Genomic DNA, 24,741 nt, shown 5'->3' with positions numbered 1-24,741 from the left:
GAGTTCCCAATGGTTTGCCACCTTCTATGTCAAATTTCTTGAGCAAGTCTCTTATATACTTTGATTGATTTATAATTGTGCCATTCTTAGCTTGTTTGATTTGAAGACCAAGGAAATATGTTAACTCGCCCATCATGCTCATTTCAAACTCATCTTGCATGCATTTGGCGAAGTCTTTACATAAATCCTCATTTGTAGCACCAAAGATAATGTCATTAACATAAATTTGTATGATGAGCATATTATTATTTTTAGACTTTATGAAGAGGTTGCTATCCATTTTCCCTCTAGAAAATCCATTTTCTAACAAGAAGTCATTGAATCGTTTGTACCAAGCTCTAGGAGCTTGTTTCAATCCATATAAGACTTTTGTTAGCGTAAATACATGATTGGGAAAATGAAAGTCCTCAAATCCCCAGGGTTGTGCAACATATACCTCTTCATTTATGAATCCATTCAATAATGCACTCTTCACATCCATTTGATAAAGTTTGAAGTTTTTATGAGATGCATATGCTAGTAGCATTCTAATTGCTTCCATTCTTGCCAATCTAGCCTTGTTACGGGCTACAATGCCGTTCTCATCTTTCTTATTCCTAAACACCCATTTAGTGCCAATTACTAAGTGATTAGCGGGTTTAGGAACTAACTTCCAAACCTTATTCCTCGCAAACTGATTTAACTCCTCTTGCATGGCTACTATCCATGATTCATCATTAATTGCCTCATTTATGTTCTTGGGTTCCTCTTGAGATAGGAATGCACAATGATTGCACTGATTCTTTAATGATGATCTAGTGGACACTTATCGTGAAGGTTCACCTATAATTTGGTTCTTGGGGTGATTCCTTATGAACTTCCACTCCTTAGGCAATTTAGACTGACCGTGAGAGTCATCATTTAATGGTGTGCCGATTTCATTACTCTCATTTTTATTTCTTGAATTGCTAGATCTTCTAAACTTCTTCTTACTTCTACTTCATCAACATCAATAAGTTTAGAAGAAAATGGATTAGCCTCATAAAATGCTGCATGAACCAAATTTTACAACTGAAAGGGTCCCTTTGTTGTAGACTCTAAAGGCTTTGCTATTCACAACATATCCTAGGAAGATTCCTTCATTTGATTTAGCGTCAGATTTTGCTAGGTCCTCTTTACCATTTAAGACAAAGCACTTACATCCAAAAACATGGAAGTAAGATATATTTGGTCTTCTTCTTTTTCAGAGTTCATTAGGGGTTTTTTCTAGGCTGGTCCTAAGGGAGACTCTGTTCATCACACAACAAGCGTTGTTCACTGCTTCAGTTGAAAAATATTTAGGCAAGTTATGATCATTCAATATGGTCCTAGCCATCTCCTGAAGTGACTTATTCTTTCTTTCATCAACTCTATTTTGTTGAGATGTACAAGGTGCTGCGAAGTTGTGAGATATTCCATGTTCATCACAAAAGTTTTCAACGTCTTTATTTTTGAATTCTCTACCTTTGTCACTTCTAATGTTTAGAACGCCATACCCCTTTTCATTTTGAAGCTTCTTGCATAAGTTGATCAAAATCTTGCACGCTTCATCCTTGGAGGATAAGAAAAGCACCCTGGTAAACCTGGAGTAGTCATCAACTATGATGAATGCGTATTGCTTTCCTTCTAGGCTTTGAGTTCTGGTGGAGTCAAACAGTACAGATATGCTTCTTCTTCTTAAAACTTGTCTTGGTTTGCTTCTCAAGTTGGCAAGCATCACATACCTTGTCCTTTACAAACTTAGTGCTAGGTAAACCCTTGACTAAGTTCTTTTTTGCTAATTTGGACAACAGGTCCATACTAGCATGTCCTAATCTCCTATGCCACAACCAACTAGCTTCATTCATGGTTGTGAAGCATTTAACTTGAGATATCGGGTTTTCAAAGTTAATGCAATATACGTTATCAACCCGATTAGCAATAAACAAGGTGTTATGCTTTTCATTGTGTTCAACTATGCATTTGTCTTGTTTGAAAGTTACATCAAAACCTTTGTCACTTAGTTGACTAATGCTAAGCAGATTATGTTTTAACCCTTCTACCAATAAATTATCGTCAATCTCCAAGGAGGGTTCCTTATCGACTTTATCGATGCCGATTATTTTGCCTTTAGCATTGTCTCCAAAGGTGACATATCCACCACCATCCTTTAGTGTCCACGAGGTGAACTTGGACTTGTCTCCAGTCATATGCCTTGAGTAACCACTATCATAGTACCATTTGTCTTTTGTTGGTATGGACCTAAAGCATACCTACATTAAGGGATTCAAGGTGTTACTTTTGGTACCCAAACCTTCTTAGGTCTTTTTGAATTTGTATTATTTTCATTTTTTACTCTCCATACCTTCTTGACTTTAACATCCTTTCTTTTGTATGGACAATCAATCTCTATGTGCCCCTTCTCCTTACATAAGAAACACGTAGTGTGTTCATATGTATTGACTGAAGATGTTCTAGCATAATTTTTAAAGGCTTTTACAAAGTACCTCATGTAGAGGTTCTTTTTCTTTGTGTTCTCAATTCCATTGAAACCTATTCCTTCTTTATCCGAGGACATTCTTTGAGCTCCAACAAGTTTATCAAAGTTCTCTTTTCCTCTAGTGAAGTTGTAGATGATTTTAGTTTGATCATCAACTTTACTTTTAAGACTACGAATTTCCGAGTCTTTTACACTTTTACCATTCACTTGTAACTTAACTAGTTCTTGAGACATCTAGTTGATTTTACTCTTGAGTTCATCAATAATTGAGTCCTTTTCTTTTTCATCTGATTTTGATGACTCTAGTTGGTTCATTAGTGTTTCATTTTGTTCTCTTAGTGCTATGTTTTTCTTGGACACTTTTATGAATCTTTTTTGTAATGAAAACAGTTCAACTTGAATTTTCCTATAAGAAGGCATACTCTCACATGAGTCATTACAAGATTCATCCCTAGATTCAGCAGATTAGGTTGAATAAGAATTTACCTCGTTGTCTCTCGCCATGAAGTACAAGTTAGCAATCTCATGATCACTTGATTCACTTTCGGAGTCACTTGAGCTTGAATCATCCCAAGTTGCTTTCATTGCTTTCTTTTTCTTCTTCTTGGCGTCTTTCTTGATCTGTGGACAATCGGGTTTTATATGTGATGAGGATCAGCATGTCCTACCTATGTCATTTTCTGATGTTGTGACACTTGGACAGCCTCCCGATGTCCACATTTCCTTTGTTGATATGCTAACACGTGGACGACCCTCTGATGTCCACATTTCCTTTGCCAACATGATGAGACGTGAACGACCTTCGGATGTCTACATCAGTTCATAATTGTTTGTAGATTTTGAATGGATTATTCGAAGACTTGTTTTGAAGACTTTTCAGTGTGAGAAAGACCCGAGTAGAGATGCCGAAGCAAGCCCGAGTTCAAAACCCATCTTGGCCCCACACGGCTCCATTCGGCCCACACGAATTGGTCCTCCCTTTGACTTTTGTTTGTATTTAATTTGTAAACATGTAAGACAACTTGCTTGCATATGTATGTTAAGAAATTGTGTGAGTATGTCTAGTGAGTTGGAATGTTAGTAAGTTGTGCTTAGTATTTATTGTGTCTAGAAAGTTGGAGCATTTATTTTGTTAGTAACTTGTAAAAGTAATTAATGTGTCTAGTAAGTTGGTGTCTTTATTATTTGTGTCTCCCATTCTTGTGTGGGAATTGTTAGTTGTTTAATGTCTTTGCCCCCCCATGCTAGCCAAGCTTATTAATGCTTTGTCCCCCCATGCTAGCTATCTATATACCCCTTCATTGTAAGAACTATGTGTAGAGAGAAAAGTATTGATATTGAAAGGAAATTCCTTTGTTGAAGTTTTTTAAGCTTTGTCCAATCTTTGTGATTGTGTAGTGAGAGGTTACATCATTCTCCTCAGAGATCAGGTGGTGAGAGACCACTATTCTATCCGGCAACTCCATCCCTATCCCACCTTCACGACTTCCCTCCATCACCCACACAGCCATCACCAAGTTACACCCCAAGGTCACCAATCCATCATTTCATTTGCTGCATACATATCCATATTTCAACGTGTGCACGAAGATCTTCAGACGAGTTCTAACTATCCTCCAACGTATCCACATGGCCACACCAAAATAGCCCCCACATGGCCACTTCCCTTCCATTACATTGCTGCGTTCGTCTCGGTGTTTCGAAGCTTGTTCCAAGGAATTTTCTGACGTGGTCTAAGACTTGTGTTGAACAACGTCAAGCATCCATAGATTCTCGTGGTAACTTCAGTTTTTGTTTGAACCCCTGTTATATCATACAGCCCCCGCTATTACTAAACCTTAGTTTCAAATTATGCACTTTCATATTTGATAAACCCTTTGCTTGAAATTCTGAATTCCAAAACTTGAATAGCATTTGAATCCATTGATTGCAATATTATTACTTGCTAGTTTTAAAATCAATTTTGGGAATATTGCTGTGCTAAACATAGAACTTTCATTCTTGAAATATTGAAATAATATCTTTTCCGTGTTTAATTTGATTCCTTTGTGAAAGAACTCTTGGGACTTATTTTTGAACAACATCATACACCTTTTCAAAATCCTTGAACATGTGAAATATAACGTAATTTATTGTGTTTATGTTTGGATAACTGAATTCTTAATTTAAAGCGTTTGAGTGTGTATGCTTGCTTGTGAGGGTTGAATCAGTAGGACTAGGCCACCCTTACCCATCCTACATCAATATGCCCTACTTTCTTACAGTTATAACAGGTAGGGGGTTCATTTTTTGTTTTCTCTTTTACTTGTTTCACCCTTATCTGTTTTTGACCCTTTGAATCTTCTAGAAAATCTTTTATTCTTATTAAAAAATTTTCCTAGACGTCTAGTGTATAGGGTTAGATCATTGTCATCAGCGTCATTGTCTTCTTCCTCACTAGAGCTCTCTTTTGAGGCTTTTAGGGCTATTGTCTTCTTTTGTTTACTACCCTTAGTAGTTCTTTCATTTATCGCCATCTCATACGTGAGAAGTGATCCTATTAGTTCATCTACGGAAGTATTTTTCAGATTTCTACCTTCAATTATGGCAGTGGCAGTAGGTTCCCAAATAGGAGGAAGTTCTCTAAGGATTTGCCTAATCATCTCGTAGGTAGAGTAGTTCTTGCCTAGTGCATTAAGGGAATTTATTATATGTGTGAACCTATTATACATACTGGTGATAGATTCCTCAGGGTTCATCTTAAAGGCCTTATACTCGCTAGTGAGCATGTCAATCCTACTGTCCCTAACATCTATTGTTCCCTCATAGGTGACCTCTAACTTGTCCCAAATCTCTTTAGCCCATTTACAACCCATAATTCTATTGAATTCGTTGGCATCTAAGGCACAATATAGTGCGTTCATTGCACTAGAATTAATTTGTAGTTGTTTCATGTCTGTGTCATTCAATTCTTTTTCTTCTTTAGGGACTTCTTTATTATCTACATTTTTTGTGGGAATCAAGTCACCATGTGTGACTACTTTCCATACCTTATAGTCCATAGTCTGCAAGAATATCCTCATTCGTTGTTTTCAAAAGGTGTAGTTTACACTGCAGAAAATGGGAGGTCTCAATGAAGATTGACCTTCACCAAAAGGGGATATGCCTAAGTGTGCCATAGGGATCTTTATGTAGCTACTTGTTAGGATTTACTGCAACCTACGCTCTGATACCAATTGAAATTAGGATGTATTCCCAAGAGGGGGGTGAATTGGGTTATTAAAAATTTATTTGCGGAATTTCTATTTACTTTAACCCTTAGTTATTTTAAACTTCACTAATTATACAAACAAGATGTCTAAGCAGCGACCGTACTATACCAATCGGGAGTCCTAGATATGAATATGAATTTGTATATGAAATCTAAACTTATAATACAAAATCAAACTTCAAGTAATTCAGTTAATCAATTTTACTGAGTTTGATTTCCAGCAATTCTCAATGATCTATTCAAGAAACAAATTCAATGATTCATTATATTGCAGCTTATGCTTCAGAAATATAATTAATGTCAATATCAGATTTTCAGAGGTCGTGCCTTGGTGCGATGGCAAGTGCCTCCACCTTGGTACGGGTGGCCTCGGGTTTGAGACTTGGGAGCGGCCTCTCCAAAAATGGGGCTAAGGCTTGCCAACATCCACCTCTCCCAGACCCCACTCAAAGTGGGAACCTTGTGCACTGGCTATGACCTTATCAAAATCAGATTTTCAGCAATATGATTTCAGTAAATCAACTTGTTTTTATTTTAGCACTTAAGCTTTAATCAGAAAATCAATTACAACTATTTTACCTCAGCTTATTTACTCACGAATTCAGAGTTATATGCTTGTTTGAATTTTCAGTTTAACAACTCAATCATACAATTGATATATATTCAATCACAACCAAAACTTATGATCAACAAGTTCCCATATTCAGCAAGTTCAATTTTCAGTAGATTCTCAATTATTCAGCAAGTCATCAAAGAATATAAAATCATACACGCATTTGATATCTTGCAAAAATTAAAAGAGTAAGGGAAGAAGACCTGAGCACTGGATTTTTACAAGGTTCGGCCGCAGCCTATGTCCTTGCCTCAAGCAACCCACTGTGAGGATTTCCTTTCCAACTTCGTTACCAAGTGAAGTAAAGCCTCTCTCCATTCAAGGTGGAGTTCGCCTCTCTAACAAGAACAATCCTCTCACTAGGCAACGATTCAAAATCTCTGAATCGTTAAAAACAACACAAACAAAGCAAGATTGCTTGTACAAAAGAATACTCTTCAATAGAGTAGATTAGTGCACGTTAGAATCACAATACTTCAAATAAAAGAAGTTGAAGCTCTAAAGTATATCACTAGAAATCTGATTAAAGAGTGTGAGTTTCAGAAGAACAAATCAGATTTTCGTGAGTTTTTCAGCAAGAACATAACAGCCTCTTCAGAAAAATATTTCAGTAGTATAACCAAAAAGTTTGCATAGAATATGTGCCGTGCCGTTACTCTTGTTACCCTAATGTGCGAGAATATGATGTATAAATAGTGCACTAGGGTTTCAAAAAGTTTTCCTCAAGTTTTCTCTCAATTTGGAAACCAATCATGCAAGTTTTGGAAACATTATCAGCGCTGTTAATAGTTTAAACATACACATCAGTCGACTAGACACGAAGGGTTAGTCGCCTATGCTCTTTTAAAAATAGCGCATTCGAAAAGTTAGAATTGGGTCAGTCGACTAGTCCCAATAGGTCAGTCACCTGTGCCCATTCTGTTTGTATATTTTTGAAGTTAGTAGCACTTCAGTCGCCTAATGAAATATTATTAGTTGCCTGACCTTTCAGCAACACTTAGTTTTTCAATGTTTTGGTTCCAAACTTAAATTCATACTTTGGAAAACTTAATTTAGACTTTAAGAAAATATTTTCCATGTGTAAAACAGGTCTCTAAGTCCATGATATATCCTAAGAGCTTCAATCATCAATATTGAAATTTGTAGTACTTACATGAGACTTTCAAACGATAAATCTAAGTTCTTGAGTCTTCACGTTATGAAGCTTCCAAGATTCTTCTGAGCTTTATTCACTGCTTCAATGAACTTCATGTCCCACATGACTTGAAGCTTTATATCCTTCATGATTCATAGCTTTAAGTGTAAATATCATTCAAGCTCTTCAAGTATGCTCACTTGGTTTCACAAAAACACTTAAGTCCTGAAACTTAAACTTAAACAAACATGTTATGTAACCTTGATTTGTTATCATCAAAATGAGATTAAGCCTTGTTAGGCCAACAATTGTCGTGTAAAGCATACGTCTTTCAATCATAAACTCTCTCCACCCAAAATGGGCTAAGGCTTCCGAAACAAATTTAAGAAGGGTAGTTGATGATAGAGCAATGTCAAAACAATAATAGGCGGCTGATAAGGAGTCATAACAAACATAGTTGGAAATGAGATGTTAAGTACATATGCCTTAACCTTTCTGACTAGCAATAAGAGGATGAACATCATGTTGAGTATGATCGTTAGACGAGGAAACCAAACGCGTGGTAGTAGAAGCTAGAGGGGACTCTCTTCCTTACAACCACAATCGTGAATACACCTAAAAATTAGGATAATCAAGACAATTTGAAGGATTCAAACTACGTGGAGACTCAGATGGTTGGATGGGGAAGGATAGCAAAGTAGAATTGGGAAGATTAGGTAAAGGAAGAGACTCATTGAGCTCAGAAGCACTCAGTGACTGGGAGTAATAAGGTGTAGATTCAAAGAGGGTAACATTGAGAAAAACAAAGAAACAATTCAGCACAAGACTATACCAACGATATCCCTTTTGAATATATGAGTAGCCTAGAAAGACAATTTAATGTACAAGGATCCAACTTATCCATTGTAGGAATTAGTTGATGAACAAAGGACACACACCCAAATATACGAGGAGGGAGAGAGAATAAAGGTGAATTAAGAAAGAAAATGGAATAGGGAATTTTACTACTAATTACAAAGGATGGCATTCTGTTGATCATATAACAAGTAGTAATTACAACATCACTTCAGAACACTTTAGATACTTGTATTTGATAAAGTAAGGTGCGAGTGATTTCAAGACGATGTCTGTTTTTCCTCTCTCCAACCCCATTCTGTTGAGGAGAGTGGGCATATGATGATTGATGAACAATGCTAAACTGAGTCATATAAGTAGTGAATAGTACATTGAAATACTCTTTAGCATTATCACTTTGAAGTATTTGAACTAGCAAACCAAATTGAGTCTTTATTTTAGAACAAAAGACAAAAAATGCATGAAATAACTCAGAACGATCTTTTATTAAATATAACCAAGCCATTCTTGAATAATCATCTACAAAGGTTACAAAGTACTGGAAAACCAACTTGGACACAACCCTACTAGGACCCCAAACATTAGAATGAACTAACATAAAAGGGCTTACAACCCATTTATTGACTTGGGAAGCAAATGGAACACGATGGTGCTTTCCCAGCTGACAAGACTTACTATTGAGATTAGACACAGAACTTAAACTAGGAACAAGATATTTTTTCTAATGAAGGATAACCGATAACCAAGGCGACAATGAATTTGAAAAGGTGTGGCAGCAGCAATGCAGGTGGTAGAAGGAGATAGCGGCTCAAAGTGATAGAGTCTACCAACTTCACGTCCTTCACCAATCGTCTTCCTTATCTTCAAATCTTGAATAACCACAGAATCAGGGAAGAATGTCACTAAACAATTCATGGATTTAGTAATTTTGCTAACGGACGTAAGATTGAAAGGAAATTTGGGAATATATGAATCAAAGGAAGAGAAATAGAAGAAGTGGGATACAATCCCAATTCCCTTGACTATAGTTGTGGATCCATTAGCAAGAGTAACACAAGGTAAATTTGCAGGACATTGAAGAGTGGAGAAGAAGTTAGGTATACCTATGATATGATCAGTGGCAACGGAGTCTATGGCCCAAGGACTAGGACAAGAAGTACTAGATGATAGGCATACTGAGGGATTACTTGTTTGGTCAAGAGATATAATGGGAAGAGAAGCTTGTTATGATGCTTGATACTGCTAGAACTTGGAATACTCTTTCTTTGACATGTATATAGTACATTGTCCCCCACTCTTTGGTGGCTGCATTGGCTGCCCCCAAAGGTGTGAAGTTGGTGGTGGTTGCATTGGCAACACGTGAACGTTTATCGTGAAGATCCCAACACTGCTCAATTGTATGATTACTTTGTCTACAATGAGTGCATTTGTGAGGATACAATGAGTGCATTTGTGAGGATTACCTCTACCTCGTCCGTCTTTACCACTACGATCACTTGAACCACCTCAATAACTTTTGCGGTTGATTGGTAGAGAACTAGAATCACCCTGTGTAGCAATGACTGTCCTCTCAAAGCTAGATGCAAGAGCATAAGAATGCATGGTAAAGGAAGCACGAAGGACACGACAATAAACATCGGAAAATGATGGATGCTCGACACTACTAAGTATCTGGGACTAGACTCCCTCAAATTTGGGTTTCAAGCCTTACTAGAGCACGAAGAACTATCATTCCTCTATCTGCTTCTACATCTCATGAACATTAGTAGTTATAGGTTGCACAACGTTAAGCTCCGTATGAATACGCTTCATCTCTCCAAAATAATATGCAATACATCTATCTCTTTGTTATAACTGAAAGTACTCTTGGGATAAATCATACATACATGTAATGTTACTAGAGTATAGGAGTTTGACATAATCCCAAATCTCCTTGCACGTATCTAGATGCATACACATCTGTGCAATCTGTGGCTCCATCAAACTCCATAAGAGGGAAACAATCAAGGCATTTTTTTGAACCCACACGTCTTTTCTTTTCTCATAAGAAGGATTAGATTGGAGCGAGGGGTTAGATTTTCCTAATCCTGCTAAACAAACCCGAACAACTTTGGACCATAGAACATAGTTCTTTGCATCCAAATTTTGAGTCGTTATTTGTGGTAGCGATATAGGAAACAAATTTTTGGAATTCATAGATTTCATCCCAATACTCACAAATCAGCAACCACACCAATGTCAAACAAGAAGAACAATCAAAGCTAATTAGGACAATCATAAACTATGTGAAGCACTGACACAACCACGAACGAGGTGAATGACTCACCAATGGATACAGCACTGCCACAACCTCACAATTGAACATACGAACACTAACACTGCTCCAAAAAAACTCGCAAAGAAGTCTTCACAAACTCTGAACCAAGATTAACAGAATACCGCGAGTGCATGGTCGAAAAAAGTTGGATTGTTGAGCAAAGAACAGGTCCAACAGCTTGATAATATTGTCTAGAGAAGGAATTAGAACATGGCAGAGTGAAAAAAAAGGAAAAGGTGGCCGGAAATTCACTCATGTGCTGGCGCATGGATCGGCACTACTGGCATTTGGCCAGTGCGTGGGTCAGCACTGCTGGCATTTGGCCTGTGTGTGGGGGCTTTGACAATGGGGTTTAGTGGGATTAGGCTTCGGGGGGTTCTATTTCTGGGTGTATGGTTGGTTTTGTGAAATGATGTGTGGTGGAGGTGGATCTAGGAAGGACAGCTGCGGGAATGGTTTTCCTGGTGACGGCTGAGGGGAATAGAGTTTAGGTTGGATCACGCTTTGATACGATGTTAAGATTTGATTAAAATGAATGACCTAACTTGAAGATAGATCTCTCCCTCTATTTACAATATAAATTAAATACATTATAATGACAATAATACCCTTGCTAACTCTCACTAATTAACATACAAATGCACTTAATAATAATAGTAAAAGACATAAATAACCTCTTAACACATATTATAATATTATAACATAATTTTTTATTTAATATAAAATAATGATATGATAAAGCAATCATAGCATTATATTTTATTACACAATAGTATTTTATATATATATATTTATATTTATATTTTTTCATTATTAAAATTTACTATTATATATTTGTATGTATTAATGATAATAACAATTAATATTTTATCTTATTTTAAGACTATAAATAATATAATAAATCAATAATCATAACACAATTATGTCATAGTATGTTATAATTTAATACTATTCTATTATTTTCTATGTGCTATAATATTATCATATATAGGACAAATATTAGTAATAATGGTTATAATATTTTATATTAAAAATATTATTATATTATCATATTTAATGACATCATTTTTAGATTTATGTAAATATGTATTTGATGTATAATATTATATTAATATTATTTTTAAAATTTTTGCGATATATATGATATTATATATGTTTTTATAACAAAAGAAGATATCATTAATTGAAAGAAAATTTGCAAGAGGGAGAATGAGAAATCTCTTGAGGCTAACTGAGACTCTCCAAGACTAAACAAAAACATAGAAATGCCCAAGAAAAAAAAAATCATCCAGTTAATGTGTTCCTCTAATCTCTTTGCAGCTCCTAAAAACTTGCCTCTTTAAAAAATCAATACTTGACACACCACAAAGAGGTCAAATATTTTTTCTTTGTCCAAACCAACATCTGATTTGATTTTTCCCAGAAAATATCCTATTATTACGTTGCATCCATAAACCCCATAATACTAAGAAAAAGCTACACTTCCATAAAGTTGCTCTGTCCTTTCGTCACCTAAAACCTGCAAAGGATATTTCTTAAAGGTCTACCACTGAGAGAGGACAAACCCAACTTTCTCATAACGTCAAAAAGCACAGTCCAAATACTCCAAGCAAATTCACATTGCAAAATAAGGTTAGAAGTCGTCTTAGAGTTCTTGTAACAAAGTATGCATACATTGGGAGAGAGAGCCTTCTTAGGTCTCCTAATTTGCAACAAGTTATTGGTATTTATCTTATTAAGCACAACCAACCAAGTGAAAGCCTTTATTTTAGGGGGAACCTTAACCTTTCTAATGGTGAAGTATAGCAAGAGAGAAGAGTTGGAATGAATTAAAAGTTCAAAAAAAAAAAAAAAAAAAAAGAGGATTTGCAAGAAAACACACTTGACTGGTCCAAAGACCAAGAACATACATCCCTCCCCAAAGACAAATTACTCCCCCTTAATAAAGATAACAAAGATGACAACCATCTCCCTATTGTTTAGAGGTCTCCTAAAATGAAGATTCCAGTATACCAAAGGACTACCCAATTTGCCAACAAAGAAAGAAACGGTTTATTTTATTTAGAATGAAGATGAAATAGACGAGGGGAAGATGTAGAAAATGGTGCATTTCCCAGCCAAGGGTCTTTGCAAAAATGAATATGAGAACCCCTCCACCTCAAGTTTACTGTGAGGGATGAGAAAAGGATAAATTTGAGAAATGAATCTCTCCACAGACTCCCCAAAGAGTATCTTAAATTGGCATTGGTATGCCACCTGTTCTCATCCAACCCTAACTTACTTCTTATTACTTTATGCCAAAGGGACGATTCTTCTTGAGCGAAATGCCATAGCCATTTAGCTAAAAGAAGGGTGTTTCTAGACATCAACTCACCATGACCAAACCCCCCTCCTTTTCAGATCTACGAGCCTCATTCCAACTCACTAAAGGGTCCTTACGACTCTCCCCATCGGACCACAAAAACTCTCTCATGATCCCCTTGAGCTTGCTAGCAATCCCCATTGGAATCTTGAAGACATACAGGAAATATAACAGAATGCTAGAAAGACAAGCCTAAATCAAATTAATTCTACCCCCTAGAGAAAAGAGGACTCCCTTCCAACCATCTAATCTCTTCATCACCCTTTCCACTACCGGGTTCCAAAAATCTGCAGCTCTGTGATAACAAAAGAAGATATCATTCATAAATTATTATTATTATATATTTATAATGGATGAAATAATAAGTATTTATTTTATTTTATTTTTAAGACTGTAAATAATAATATGAGAAATCAATAATCATACCACTATTATATCATAATTTAAAAATATTTAATACTATTCTATTAATTTTTTATATGTTATAATATTAGTATATATAATGAAAATTATTTAATAATGATGGTTTAATTTTAATGTACTATTATATATTTATATTTGATTATATAGTAATATAAATGTTATTTTTTAACTTTATGTAATATATATTATATTATATTATATTATATAAAATATCATATTATAATATGTAGGTGCACGTGTATGTATGCATGCATGTATATGCATTGTAATGAGTAAGGTAATAAATATTGTGTTTTCAGGAATCATGATTTGATTCCGGAGTAAGAGAGAGGAATAAAAAAGTAAGCAAAAGGGGAAACCCCATTCCTGCATGGAATGGGAATCATAATGAGATTACCATAAAACAAGTGTTAAGAATGGGAATCAACCATTCCGATTTCGATTCTTAGAGTTGATTCCCAACTTCCAAACACTACCTTAAATTGTTTTCTGGGGATATAGAATAGTGTGGAGCTGTCTATAAAGGATTGATTTTCAGTCCATAAAACTTTTAAAAAGAAGCACCTGACATATTGATTTTAAGTTTGTGTATGAAGCTCAAGGCTTTTACTTGAAACTGTGGCACTCAAACAGCTACTTTTTCAGCTACACATAATTTCTGCAGGTATCATTTTGTTGCCATTGAGGGCCTTTCTAAGTAAGTTTTAACAGTGGGGAAACAATGAAATATTTGTTTATTGATTTATTTGTTGTATTGAGGGTGAGCCTTGACCCAATGGTAATGGTGGGACACCCAAACCCAAAGGTCACACGTTAGAGTCATGGAAATGGCCTCTCTAAAGTGGAGGTAATGTTCTGTGCATAAATATTCTCCTCAATTCTCAATATGGCATGAGAATCTTGTGGATTGAGTTTTGTGTGCCATTCATTTGTTCTTCTTCTCCTTCTTCTTCTTCTTCTTCTTCTTCTTCTTCTTCTTCTATTTGTCTCTTTTTTTTTCCCTGTAATTTTTGTGGGAAACAGTTCATTTTCTCATCTTTCACTAATTAATTTTCTTTTTATTTATTTTTTAAATCTAAACTAGTCATAGACATGGACATGGTATGGGTACGAGGCGAAGGCGAAGGCACACAATTATTAAAATTGTGTACATTGCCTATTTGATGGGTAATTGATATATGAAAACACATCAATAGTAATATTAGAATTTAAATGTACAGTTTGTATACTGTATTTCCAAACAAAACAGCAGTAAATTCAGCAAAAAAATGTTATATAATAATTATAAACTTGCATTCAACTACATCATTAATTACATATTATATAATATTAACTTATATAATAATTATAAACTTGCATTAAACTACATCATTAATTACATATTATATAATATTAACTTAGTGGCTTAATGAATAACTTGCCAAGAGCAGGGCAGCCTGCCAGCCACCAGCAGGCAGCAGCAGCAAAATACTGACCAGTGAGCCCTGAGGAACACAAAGAAGAAGAAGAAGCAGCAGCAGGCTGCGAAACACTGAGCCCTGCAAAATACTAAAGAAGAAGAAGAAGAAGAAGAAGAAGAAGACAACTTACTGGTTTGAAGCAGCCTGATGACGCACTATTGCTGGTGAAGGCTCGAAGCCTCGGAGACTGACGTGAAGACGAAGTCTGGACTTGCTGGTTTCGTATTGGTTCAAAGAGGAAGCCTGGACATGCTGGTTTGAGTTGAAGATGAAGCCTTTGGCTAGGGCTAGGGCTGGTTCGAAAGCTCTGGCTCTGGAGTCTGGTTCGAGTGAAGGTGTTTTCTTTCTTAAAAGATTTAAAAAAAAAAAAAAAAAATGAAGGTAAAAGATCAGATATCTCAGGCGCGACTTACTGCGCCTGGGGCCTCAGTGCGCTTCACTGTGCCTACCTGTGCCTCTTGAAGGTCGCCTTGTCTCAACCCTAATGATGTGCTAGCCTCGTTGGCCCACTTCTCATTGGGCCTAGGTGTGCCTCAGGCAGGCTTTTGACTACTATGATATATATACACACAATATATATGAGTATTAATAGTGCAAATCGATTTGTGGACTAAAGTATCCTCATCTTTTAAAAGTGATATTAAAAATTCCTAATAGAAGACTAGAAGTATATTTCCATATTATATATAGAAATATAAAACTATAAATAGTGTAAATCAATATATCGACAGAAGTATCCTAATCTTTTGAAAGTAAGACAAAGCATTTTTAAAACAAGTAAATTTTAATACTTTATATAGAAATGTAAATTGTTAAATCATTTTGTGCGTGAAAAGATCCTTTTCTTTTGAAAGTAAGATAAAATGTTTCTTAAAAAAAAAAAGTAAATTTCTACAAAGTAATTCAACCAAAATTAGATAAATTACATTTAGAATGTCTAGAAGTTATTGTAAGTAAGACAAAATATTCCCAAAAGAAAGTAAATTCAATTGCAATCAGAAAAAATATATTTATAAAATCTATTTTGGATAGCTTAAATGTTTTTTAAACTGAAAAAAAAAAAACTTAATGTGGCTAAAATAAACAATAAAACTAGTAGTGTATCATTATTAAAAAAATACAAACAGTTTGTATCATTTTATGGATAAAATATCTTATTATTTTTTTAAAGACAATGAATTCTTAAAAAGTTAAATTTAGGAAAAAAATTAGATAAATTTAAATAAAAAATTTAAATAGGTTAAGCTTTGAACATAAAAATCAATTAATTAAAAAATATAATAAATATAATGGTAGTTTGAATACTGAATAAATGGTGTCTCAAAATAAAATAGGCGAACTTCTCTAAGATCTTCTAGAATTATTGTGAAGTTGTTTAGATAAATAATAATATAGTTTCTAAAATAAATTATAGAAATAAAATTATAGACTTGGAAGTATCTCCAAGTTATAAAATTTAGACTAATTTGAAATTTAAAAATTTTATTAATTGATCATTAACAAACAACAAAACCAAGCCTTTAGTCCCACTAGGTGGGGTCGGCTATTAATTGATCATTAAGTAATAGAAAAATAATAATTACAAAGATTTGATGTAGTAATCACGGTTTAGAAATTGCTATAAATTTCTTAATTTTTTCACATAAAGAAGCCATATATTGAGTCATTACAAAATAATAAAAATAGTAATAAATGTATATCCATATATTATGTTTTAATCTATATATTATAAATATTAGGATTTAATATTTTTCATAATGTTGATTGAAGCATTCCTATCATATCATATTTTATATTTGATAGAATTTTCTGGTTTCTATATCTACATGGTATCGTAATAGTATCTTATGTTTATGATTTTATTTTATAGTTTGAAACAAAATGTAAATTTTAATAATTCTGTATATTTATAATTAAATATTTGTAAACTAAATTATGACAATATGTCATTAAGTTGTTTTAAAAATATACCTAAAATTTATTAAAATTATAAAAATATATTACATAATATTATTCACATGCAGTCAAGTGCAACACACAGGACTCATTTACTAGTATGTACATACACACACACACACACACACACACACACACACACACATACACACACACACACACACATATATGCACGTATATATATGCATTTATTTATATTTATTTACATATACATACAAGTTTATTGCCAAGTGTGCACTTGTTTCTTCCTTTTCCTCCTTTGCAAGTTCTTAATATCTAAATACTTAACATTGCAAACATAGTCAAGTTTATTGCAAGTTTTAGACAACCATATGGTGGTCATGTTTATCAAAATCTCAGTCCAATTCATAGGATATTGCCTAATAAATCCAGATCGTATCGAAAACTGGAATTAAGTAGGATTACAGCAGGATTGTATCAGGTTTGTTAGGATCATAGAATTGCGATCCTACTTAGGATTATACTGATCCTACTTGTGCAACATAATGGGGCTTTTTTATGTTTTGTGTTTTAAACTTTTTAAAGAAGGGGCTCAATTTGTATGCTTATTTGCCCGAACCATGATTATCAAAATCTTATGCTTCATGATTCGATTCATATGATTTGTATCAATTCCACACAAATCGATTCAAATCTTACTAGTGAATCAAAAAACAACCAAATCATTGCTGAATCTATTGATTGACCTCATGAATCTTACGAATTGATTTGAATCCATCGATTCACATGATTCTAGACCTATCATATTTGGAAAGACCCGGTTGGATTTTTTTCCCTGATAGCAAAGAAATTTATTAAGAAAGAGAGGAGAGGATTACAACCTAGAAGAGGACAAGAGATCCTCAAAGCAGGAAGAAAAAATAAGATATAAAAAACTAACAAACCCTAATTTTAGAAACCCTTCTTTAAGGCCTTCCCTTCATAATTGATGGAACTCTGTAATCTTGCTGATTCTCATTGCCTTCTGATCTTCTTCTTCTTCTTCTTATGTTTTTTTGTTTTTTTTTCTATTAGCACCATCCAATTGGACTTCATTCCCTCCTAGGTCAGCCAGCCATACCCCCATATCAGTTAGGATTTTTTGAGCACCAGTATCCTGCGTGCTAATTTCCTCCACTGGAGAACGTAATATCCCATCCATACAATGATTAGTGACGGCCAAGTCTACATCCATTCCCTCTCTTCAAAAATAGAAACATCCTCTTAACCTTCAAGTGGAGAAGGGGCCGCACAAGAAATATCCCCAAGAGCTTCTGAAGAATTGGAAATATAATCCATATTTTCACAAATCTCATCCAGAAAAAGACCACTATGAAAAATAAAGTCACTCTCATATTCACAGTCTGAGAAATCCCCACAATTTTCTTTTTTTCCATATTTTCACAAATCTAATCCAGAAAAAGACCACTATGAAAAATAAAGTCACTCTCATACTCACAGTCTGAGAAATCCCCACAATTTTCATTTTTTCCTTCTCTGAATAATTTCTCCTTTATCTAATTCAGACTTACCACAATTCTGAGATTTCTGAACATAACACTTTCCAGCATCATCTATTTTTCAAAATTTCCCTTCCTGCAAGCTTGAGTGTTGAGTCTATACAACTGTTAAGAAGCAGAATTTTCATTCCTTTCCATTCCTTCCTCGTTGATTGACGCTTACACCTTCATTTCCATTGCCTTTTTACATTCTTTTTCATCCTTTCTTTCTCAAGAAGTACTCACTACCTCTGGGCACAGCCCACTGGAAACGCTTTCTCATTCTGCCCTCCATATGATTGCATCTACTGCTCAAGAGAATTCTTACGCACTTCATTAAAGAATAATTATACAGCTCCCCAACATGAGCATTAATATCAGTATTTAAACTAGATTCATCAGCAATGAGATCCCTGACAGTTTGTTCAGCCCGTGCTCCTGACATTCCAACATTCTGATTTTGCAAAGGAACTTCTGGAAAAAGACCTGCTACAATTGAATGAGAAGTTTCCAAATCATAATTTCTCCTCTTATCCATTTGCATGGCATCCATTTTATCAAAGGGTGAAATCCCTTTATCTACACGCGAGTCCCCTTCAGGTCATATATGGGACTACTCGCCTGTTTTATTAAATAAGAAAACTATCTCTTTAATCCCTTCAACCTGATTAACCTGGACCCTTTCAGTAAAAAGGCCACAACAGTTCACCAAATGGGCCAAGTCTTTTGAAATCTTTAAAGCATGCCCTGCCCTCTCCCACAAGCCCACAAAACACTTCCTGTACTCATAAATCCACTACTCTGAAGCCCACCATTCTTAGGCCCAACAACCTGATGTGATCCATTACCCAATAAAACTACATTACAAGGATTAGAAAGCCCACTATTCTCTCGTCCAAACATCACCATCTTCATTGATTGTTCACTCACAGGAAACCGTTGATTTGTATCTCACCAAACTGCCAGCATCATGTTTCTCCTCAATTGCACTGTGCTGCCTGCTACTGGACTGGCTTCATGACGGAAGCCTTCTTTATTCCCACAACTTGTGCACCTCCATCCATTCACAGACGGTTTCAAAGGAGATTTTCCCTTAAGGATCTCGCTCCACAAAATCTTCCCCTTTTTTGCCTCTTCTATATCAGCCCTCTCAAGATTAAATTCATGCGATACAATTCCCCCTACCAAATCCTGTAGCCCTTCCATGAAACTTCTCCAGAAACCTCCTTTCAAACCTTTGGGAACAAAAATCGCAAGCGATCAGAAAATAAAGAAATGGTTAATATATTCAAGATAATTACAGATTTACAAAAGATCATCTTGATTCATCCTATTTTATTAGATCTGGGATGTGATATGGGTCCGAAGATTTCTGGACTCCTAACTCAAGAAATATGCCAAGCCAAGTCAGCCTGATCGGCAGTGCGCAATTGAGATGTCCAAATTTCTTTCTCTGAGCAAATCTACTCAATTGAGACCACACCAAAGTCATATTCTAGAATATCCATTGTATCGCCAACATAGGATCCCTCACCTATCAATTTCTCGTCTCATTCTTCTCATTCAAAACCACAAATGTGTTCTTGTATCAATAAGTAGTGCTTGGATTGCAACCAAATTAGTATTTATTGCAAGCAGTGGCAAACTTGTAATATTAAACAACTTTTGGGCATACTAGTCATTTGACTCTTATTCTTTCTCCCTCTCAAACATACAACTTTTGGGCATACTAGTCATTTGACTCTATTCTTTCTCCCTCTTGAACATTCTCATTTCCTTCCCTCTGTTGCTTTATTCTTGCGCAGCTGCGCCTCTGCAGTGCCTCTGTCTCCTCCATTGATATCTCCTACTCCTCTGTCAACACCCTCACGACCGCCTGCCTCCTCCTCTGCGACCTCGCACCCTCCTAGTCCTCCACCTCCTCTGTTAACACTTTTCCTCCTCCGCTGTTGTCAGCGCCACCTCTTCTTCCTCCTCCACCTGTCTATGCTTCAGTTACCAAATTTAATTTTTTCTTTTAATAAAAACTAGATTTTTCCATTTGTATAATTATCAAATTTATTACCTTTTTTTTTGATAAAAAAGAAGGTATATTAGATTGAGAAAGAGAAGTTACAACCTAAAGGGACAAGAAGTTCACTCGAAAAAAATAGAAACAGAATTAAAAACAAAAATAAAATAATTATGCTTTTGAGATTTGGAAGCATAATTCCCTATCTTTCATTTGTGTGATATTGTTTGTTTCAGGTTGCTTACTTGCTTTCTTCTCTGCTGTATATCTCTGAATGTAGGCTCTTACATATACTGTTAGCCAGAAGCCATGTAATTTTTAGACTTATCTTGGCCTCACAGTTCAAATCCATTTTCAGGTGCACAAAGCTGTCACTAAAGATGGTTTGCAGGTCGCAATGAAAATTCAGTATCCTGGTGTTGCAGATAGCATTGAAAGTGACATTGAGAATGTAAAGCGGCTTTTGGATTATACAAATCTAATCCCTGAAGGACTTTATATTGAAAGAGCTATGAAGGTAATGGTGCATAGCCTAGTTTTAAGTAATGCTGAGGTAACACATTGTTGTGCATTATAAAGTACTAATTCAATGAACATTTATTATTATTTATAACCTTGTGACTGCCTGTGGGAAGCTACAATATGAACAGAAGTAGTCTAAGTGTTTACCACCTGACTTGCTCCCTTTTATAGTTGAGTTCAGCAGCCTTTCTGCCTTTGCATGGTGAAATGCTTGAGAAACATTCCACATATCTTGCTTATTTAACATATTTTAGCTGGTCTGTAATCCACTAAAATAGCATGCTGCCTTTTTGCTGCACTTCAACTCATGCCACCTTGTACTTGGGCTTCCTCTTGAAGCAAAATTCAAGGATAAAGGAATTTGGGACCTGGTGGTGGAAAGGTTTGACAAGAAGTTCGCATTTTAGAAGAGGAACTATCTTTCAAATGGAAGTAAGCTCATTCTCATTAAAAGCATTCTCTCTAGATTCGGGAGGTGTGGTGCGTAACTCCAAACTTATTGGGGAGGAGATTATGGAGCTTGCCAGAAGGTTGTATACTAAGGTTTTTGAGCATAGGCTAATCCTTGAGGGACTCAATTGGTGTCTTGTTGGTGAAGACCTTGCTAGTAGGTTGGACAAACCTTTTGACTTTAGGAGGTGAAGGGTAGCAGATTGGGAAGTTGAAAGAGGGCTTATTTTTCTTCAGAGGGTTGCATTACCCTTATTAGTGCTGTTTTTTTACAACATGCCCATTTATTTTCTTTACCTTTTTGGAGTTCTAGTGGGGGTGTCTAGTGCCTTGGAGAGGATTTTAAGAGATTTTTTGGTCGGGTATTGGGGAAGAGAAGAGAGATCATCTAGTCAATTGGGAGAAGGTTAGAAGACATATTTCTATGGGGTTTGGGCCATGGGAACTTGGTATCTGAAAACATCGCGGTAGTTGCTAAATGGTTATGCCCTTCGTGGTTGACTCCATATGGCACATGGTCATTGAAAGCAAGTATGGATTGCACGGGAATGGGTGGGATACTAGGTGCAATGGCATTGTTTCTTGTGCTAACTCCTGTATATTTATTTCTCAGATAGCTCATTTCTTTTGTTTTCTTACTTGTGGGGGAGTCATATTCGTTTCTAGGCAGATGTTTGGGTGGGTGAGGATTCATTGGAATCTTTGTTCGATCTCATCTTTTCACATCGTCTCTCTTGCATAATGCCTTGATTAATATTTTTTTATTCTTTTGATAGGGGCTTTCTTTCTTGAGATTTTCATTTCTCAGAAATCTCAATGAGAGAGGTTGAGGATATGATCATGTTGTTGCGAGAGTTGGATTCTTTTGTTCCTCAAATGGGTGGCGGTTTGAGGATTTGGAATAGGGATTCTTTTGGTTCATTTTCCACAAAATCTTCTCTTGCCTAGTTGTTGAAAAGGCTGGACGCTTCTTATTTTCCCTTTTGGTTGAACTGTTTTGTTTGGAAGGCAAATTTTCCTTTTAAGGTTCCCTTGTCGACCACGATAGACTTTCTGACAAATTTATACTTGCCTAAGGGCTCTGTGCCCTTGTCGGTAATCTTTCCTGGGCCTTCAGGGGCTGTTTGAACCTGCCCTAGGCCTCTAGAAACTGTTTGAATCCCACCAGGAATCTGAGTATTTGAAGCAGGGAATCTGTAACAGCGAGGAGCTCCTTTGGATCTATCAGCCTCTTCACACAAGTCCTCTGCCTCGTCAGTGTTCCTCTGAGGCTGCGATCATGTGACTAGTATTGGGAAGATTTGCAGCTGTCTGTCCTTGTTGAGTGATTACTGGCTACTGTTCGACAAATTGCTGCTCTTTGTTTGCTGTTTGATTACTTGCTGCCTGTTCGTGCTCTTCCATCAATTGATACGTGATTTCTTCTTGCTACATATCCTATGTGGTTAGAGGGGAAGGGACTGAGACGAGTGGACACTCTACTGTGAAGATTGAGTGGAACACTTTTAATGCAAATCACTCGGATAGTACAGCATTCATACTTTTTTAATTTGCAGGGAGATTCTTCTCATTTATTGTATTGAAAAAGGATGAATTTTTATGGATTTTGTTCTTAGCTCTGTTAGCAATACGTTTAACTGTGGCTGCGAAAGTGTTAGAAGGACGAGAACAGGTATGGATGGCAGTGGTGGCAAAAGTAGTGTATCAGGACAAGGAGTTCATTGTGGGAATTCTTGCGTTTGGACACTTTGAAGCAAGGAGAATTATACAATTAATCGATGTTGGGACCTCCATGGGAAACCTACTTGGGCCAATAATTCTCTTGCCACGATTGATTCTATGATTGACACTTCTAGTGCACTTGGCCACTCCACTAGGGGGTTGGGTAGATCATCTACCTTGTCTAGAGTAGAGTATAACACTCTTCTCCACATGATTCAAAACTTAAAATCCAGTCTTCTACATCTAATATATTGTGGTCCATTCAGGTATAGTCGGGCTTCTTGCCTTTTCATCCTCCTCAACATGGGTTCTTGAATCTGGTGCCTCCTTTCGTATGACAAGTGTTTCTAATTTTTTTTCAGTCCAAAAAACCCATTACTTTACACTCCAAGGTTACTCTTGCTGAGGGTTTGGTTACACCTGGTTATAGCAGTCAACACGTGGGGACTAGGATCCAACGCCTCGATCGGGCTGGCTATCCAAAGATGTGTTAAATGTCCTTTATCTTGTTTTTTGTTGGTTCACAGTCTCCACTAACCTTTTTTGTCTAGGTGTGGTTAAGTTTACCTAATTACTATTGATTAATTGGTCTCTAGCTAATCTTGAGGTCCAAAGAACCAATAGTCTCTACTCTTAGTTTTAGAGCCGTGTTCGGGAGTTTGGTCATGTGAGGGGAAAGTACTAGCACACCTACACACCCATCCTTTCGAATGGTATGGTAAGTTTGGGATGTTCAAACATTAATCAAGACTAGTGTTTGAACCTTTATTTAGTTACGTTACTTTCCTTTTAAGTATTGTTCCACCTCACAACCATCAGGTAACCCGTTAGAGTTGTGAGGCTTCCCTCATTTCAAGAACCGCATGAAGAGCAATAATATGTACTTAGGGAATCCATCATCAAATTTATTGATTAAATCTTATGATTTTGGTCAAAATGGTTCTATCACACAAATTATACAATTGATTATGTCAAAGCATGTTAAATGTAGATCCTTTCTCAAATATACATACAATCATGTCTTACACAAACAATATGGTTTCAAATCTAAGGAGGATGGTTAAATTGACTTTATTTACCATGCCTTTACATATTGTTCTACCTTACAAATATTGGATAACCCATCAATGTTGTAAGGCTTCCCTCACCTCAAGAACCACACAAAGAACAAGAACATGTTCGAGGATTCGATGTCAAATTCATTAATTAGTTTTTAATATTTTTAGGTTTCCAAGCATTCAGGCCATTCTTAAATTCAGATAAAAACTCAAGCATCAATTGACAACAAGTCTCAATCACATTATAGCATGATGGTAACCCATATCGTTGAAGGCATGCATGTTATTCAAACTAGCACGAATCTCTCTAAACAACTCTTAGGAGTATCATTGAACTGTATTTTGGCACAAATCAATCATTTTAGCATTCACACATAGATAATTGCACACAAATTAACCTATTGGGTGTCCCCAAGGCTCAATTTTTTACATTCTATGATCCTCATACCCAAATTAGGGTGAAAATAATTGGAACACTTTAAAATCTTGAAAATATATTTAAGAATTCTTTGGAAATTTTTCGTATGTTTTCTGCAATTGTTATGTGTTTTTCATAACAAGGCAAACAATATAAGAAAATACAAGAAAAATTAACAAAAAATATTTTAAAA

The 24,741-nt window shown here is 35.7% G+C and overlaps 1 protein-coding gene across 2 annotated transcripts in view; it reads left to right on the top strand.

Moving 5' to 3' along the window:
• LOC131155203 (protein ABC transporter 1, mitochondrial) overlaps positions 1-24,741 on the top strand; it is an 85,842-nt gene that overhangs the window by 18,316 nt on the left and 42,785 nt on the right. For both annotated transcript variants that reach the window (XM_058108166.1, XM_058108167.1), the window contains exon 4: positions 20,737-20,895. In XM_058108166.1, coding sequence (XP_057964149.1) covers positions 20,737-20,895 — 159 coding nt within the window. The remainder of the gene's footprint in view (positions 1-20,736; positions 20,896-24,741) is intronic.

The sequence above is a fragment of the Malania oleifera genome, chromosome 5 (genome assembly GCF_029873635.1).
Source record: "Malania oleifera isolate guangnan ecotype guangnan chromosome 5, ASM2987363v1, whole genome shotgun sequence".
In the NCBI taxonomy this organism is placed as follows: Eukaryota; Viridiplantae; Streptophyta; class Magnoliopsida; order Santalales; family Ximeniaceae; genus Malania; species Malania oleifera.
The sequence above is the reverse complement of the archived record's forward strand: the minus strand, read 5'-3'. Positions and strand labels throughout refer to the sequence as shown.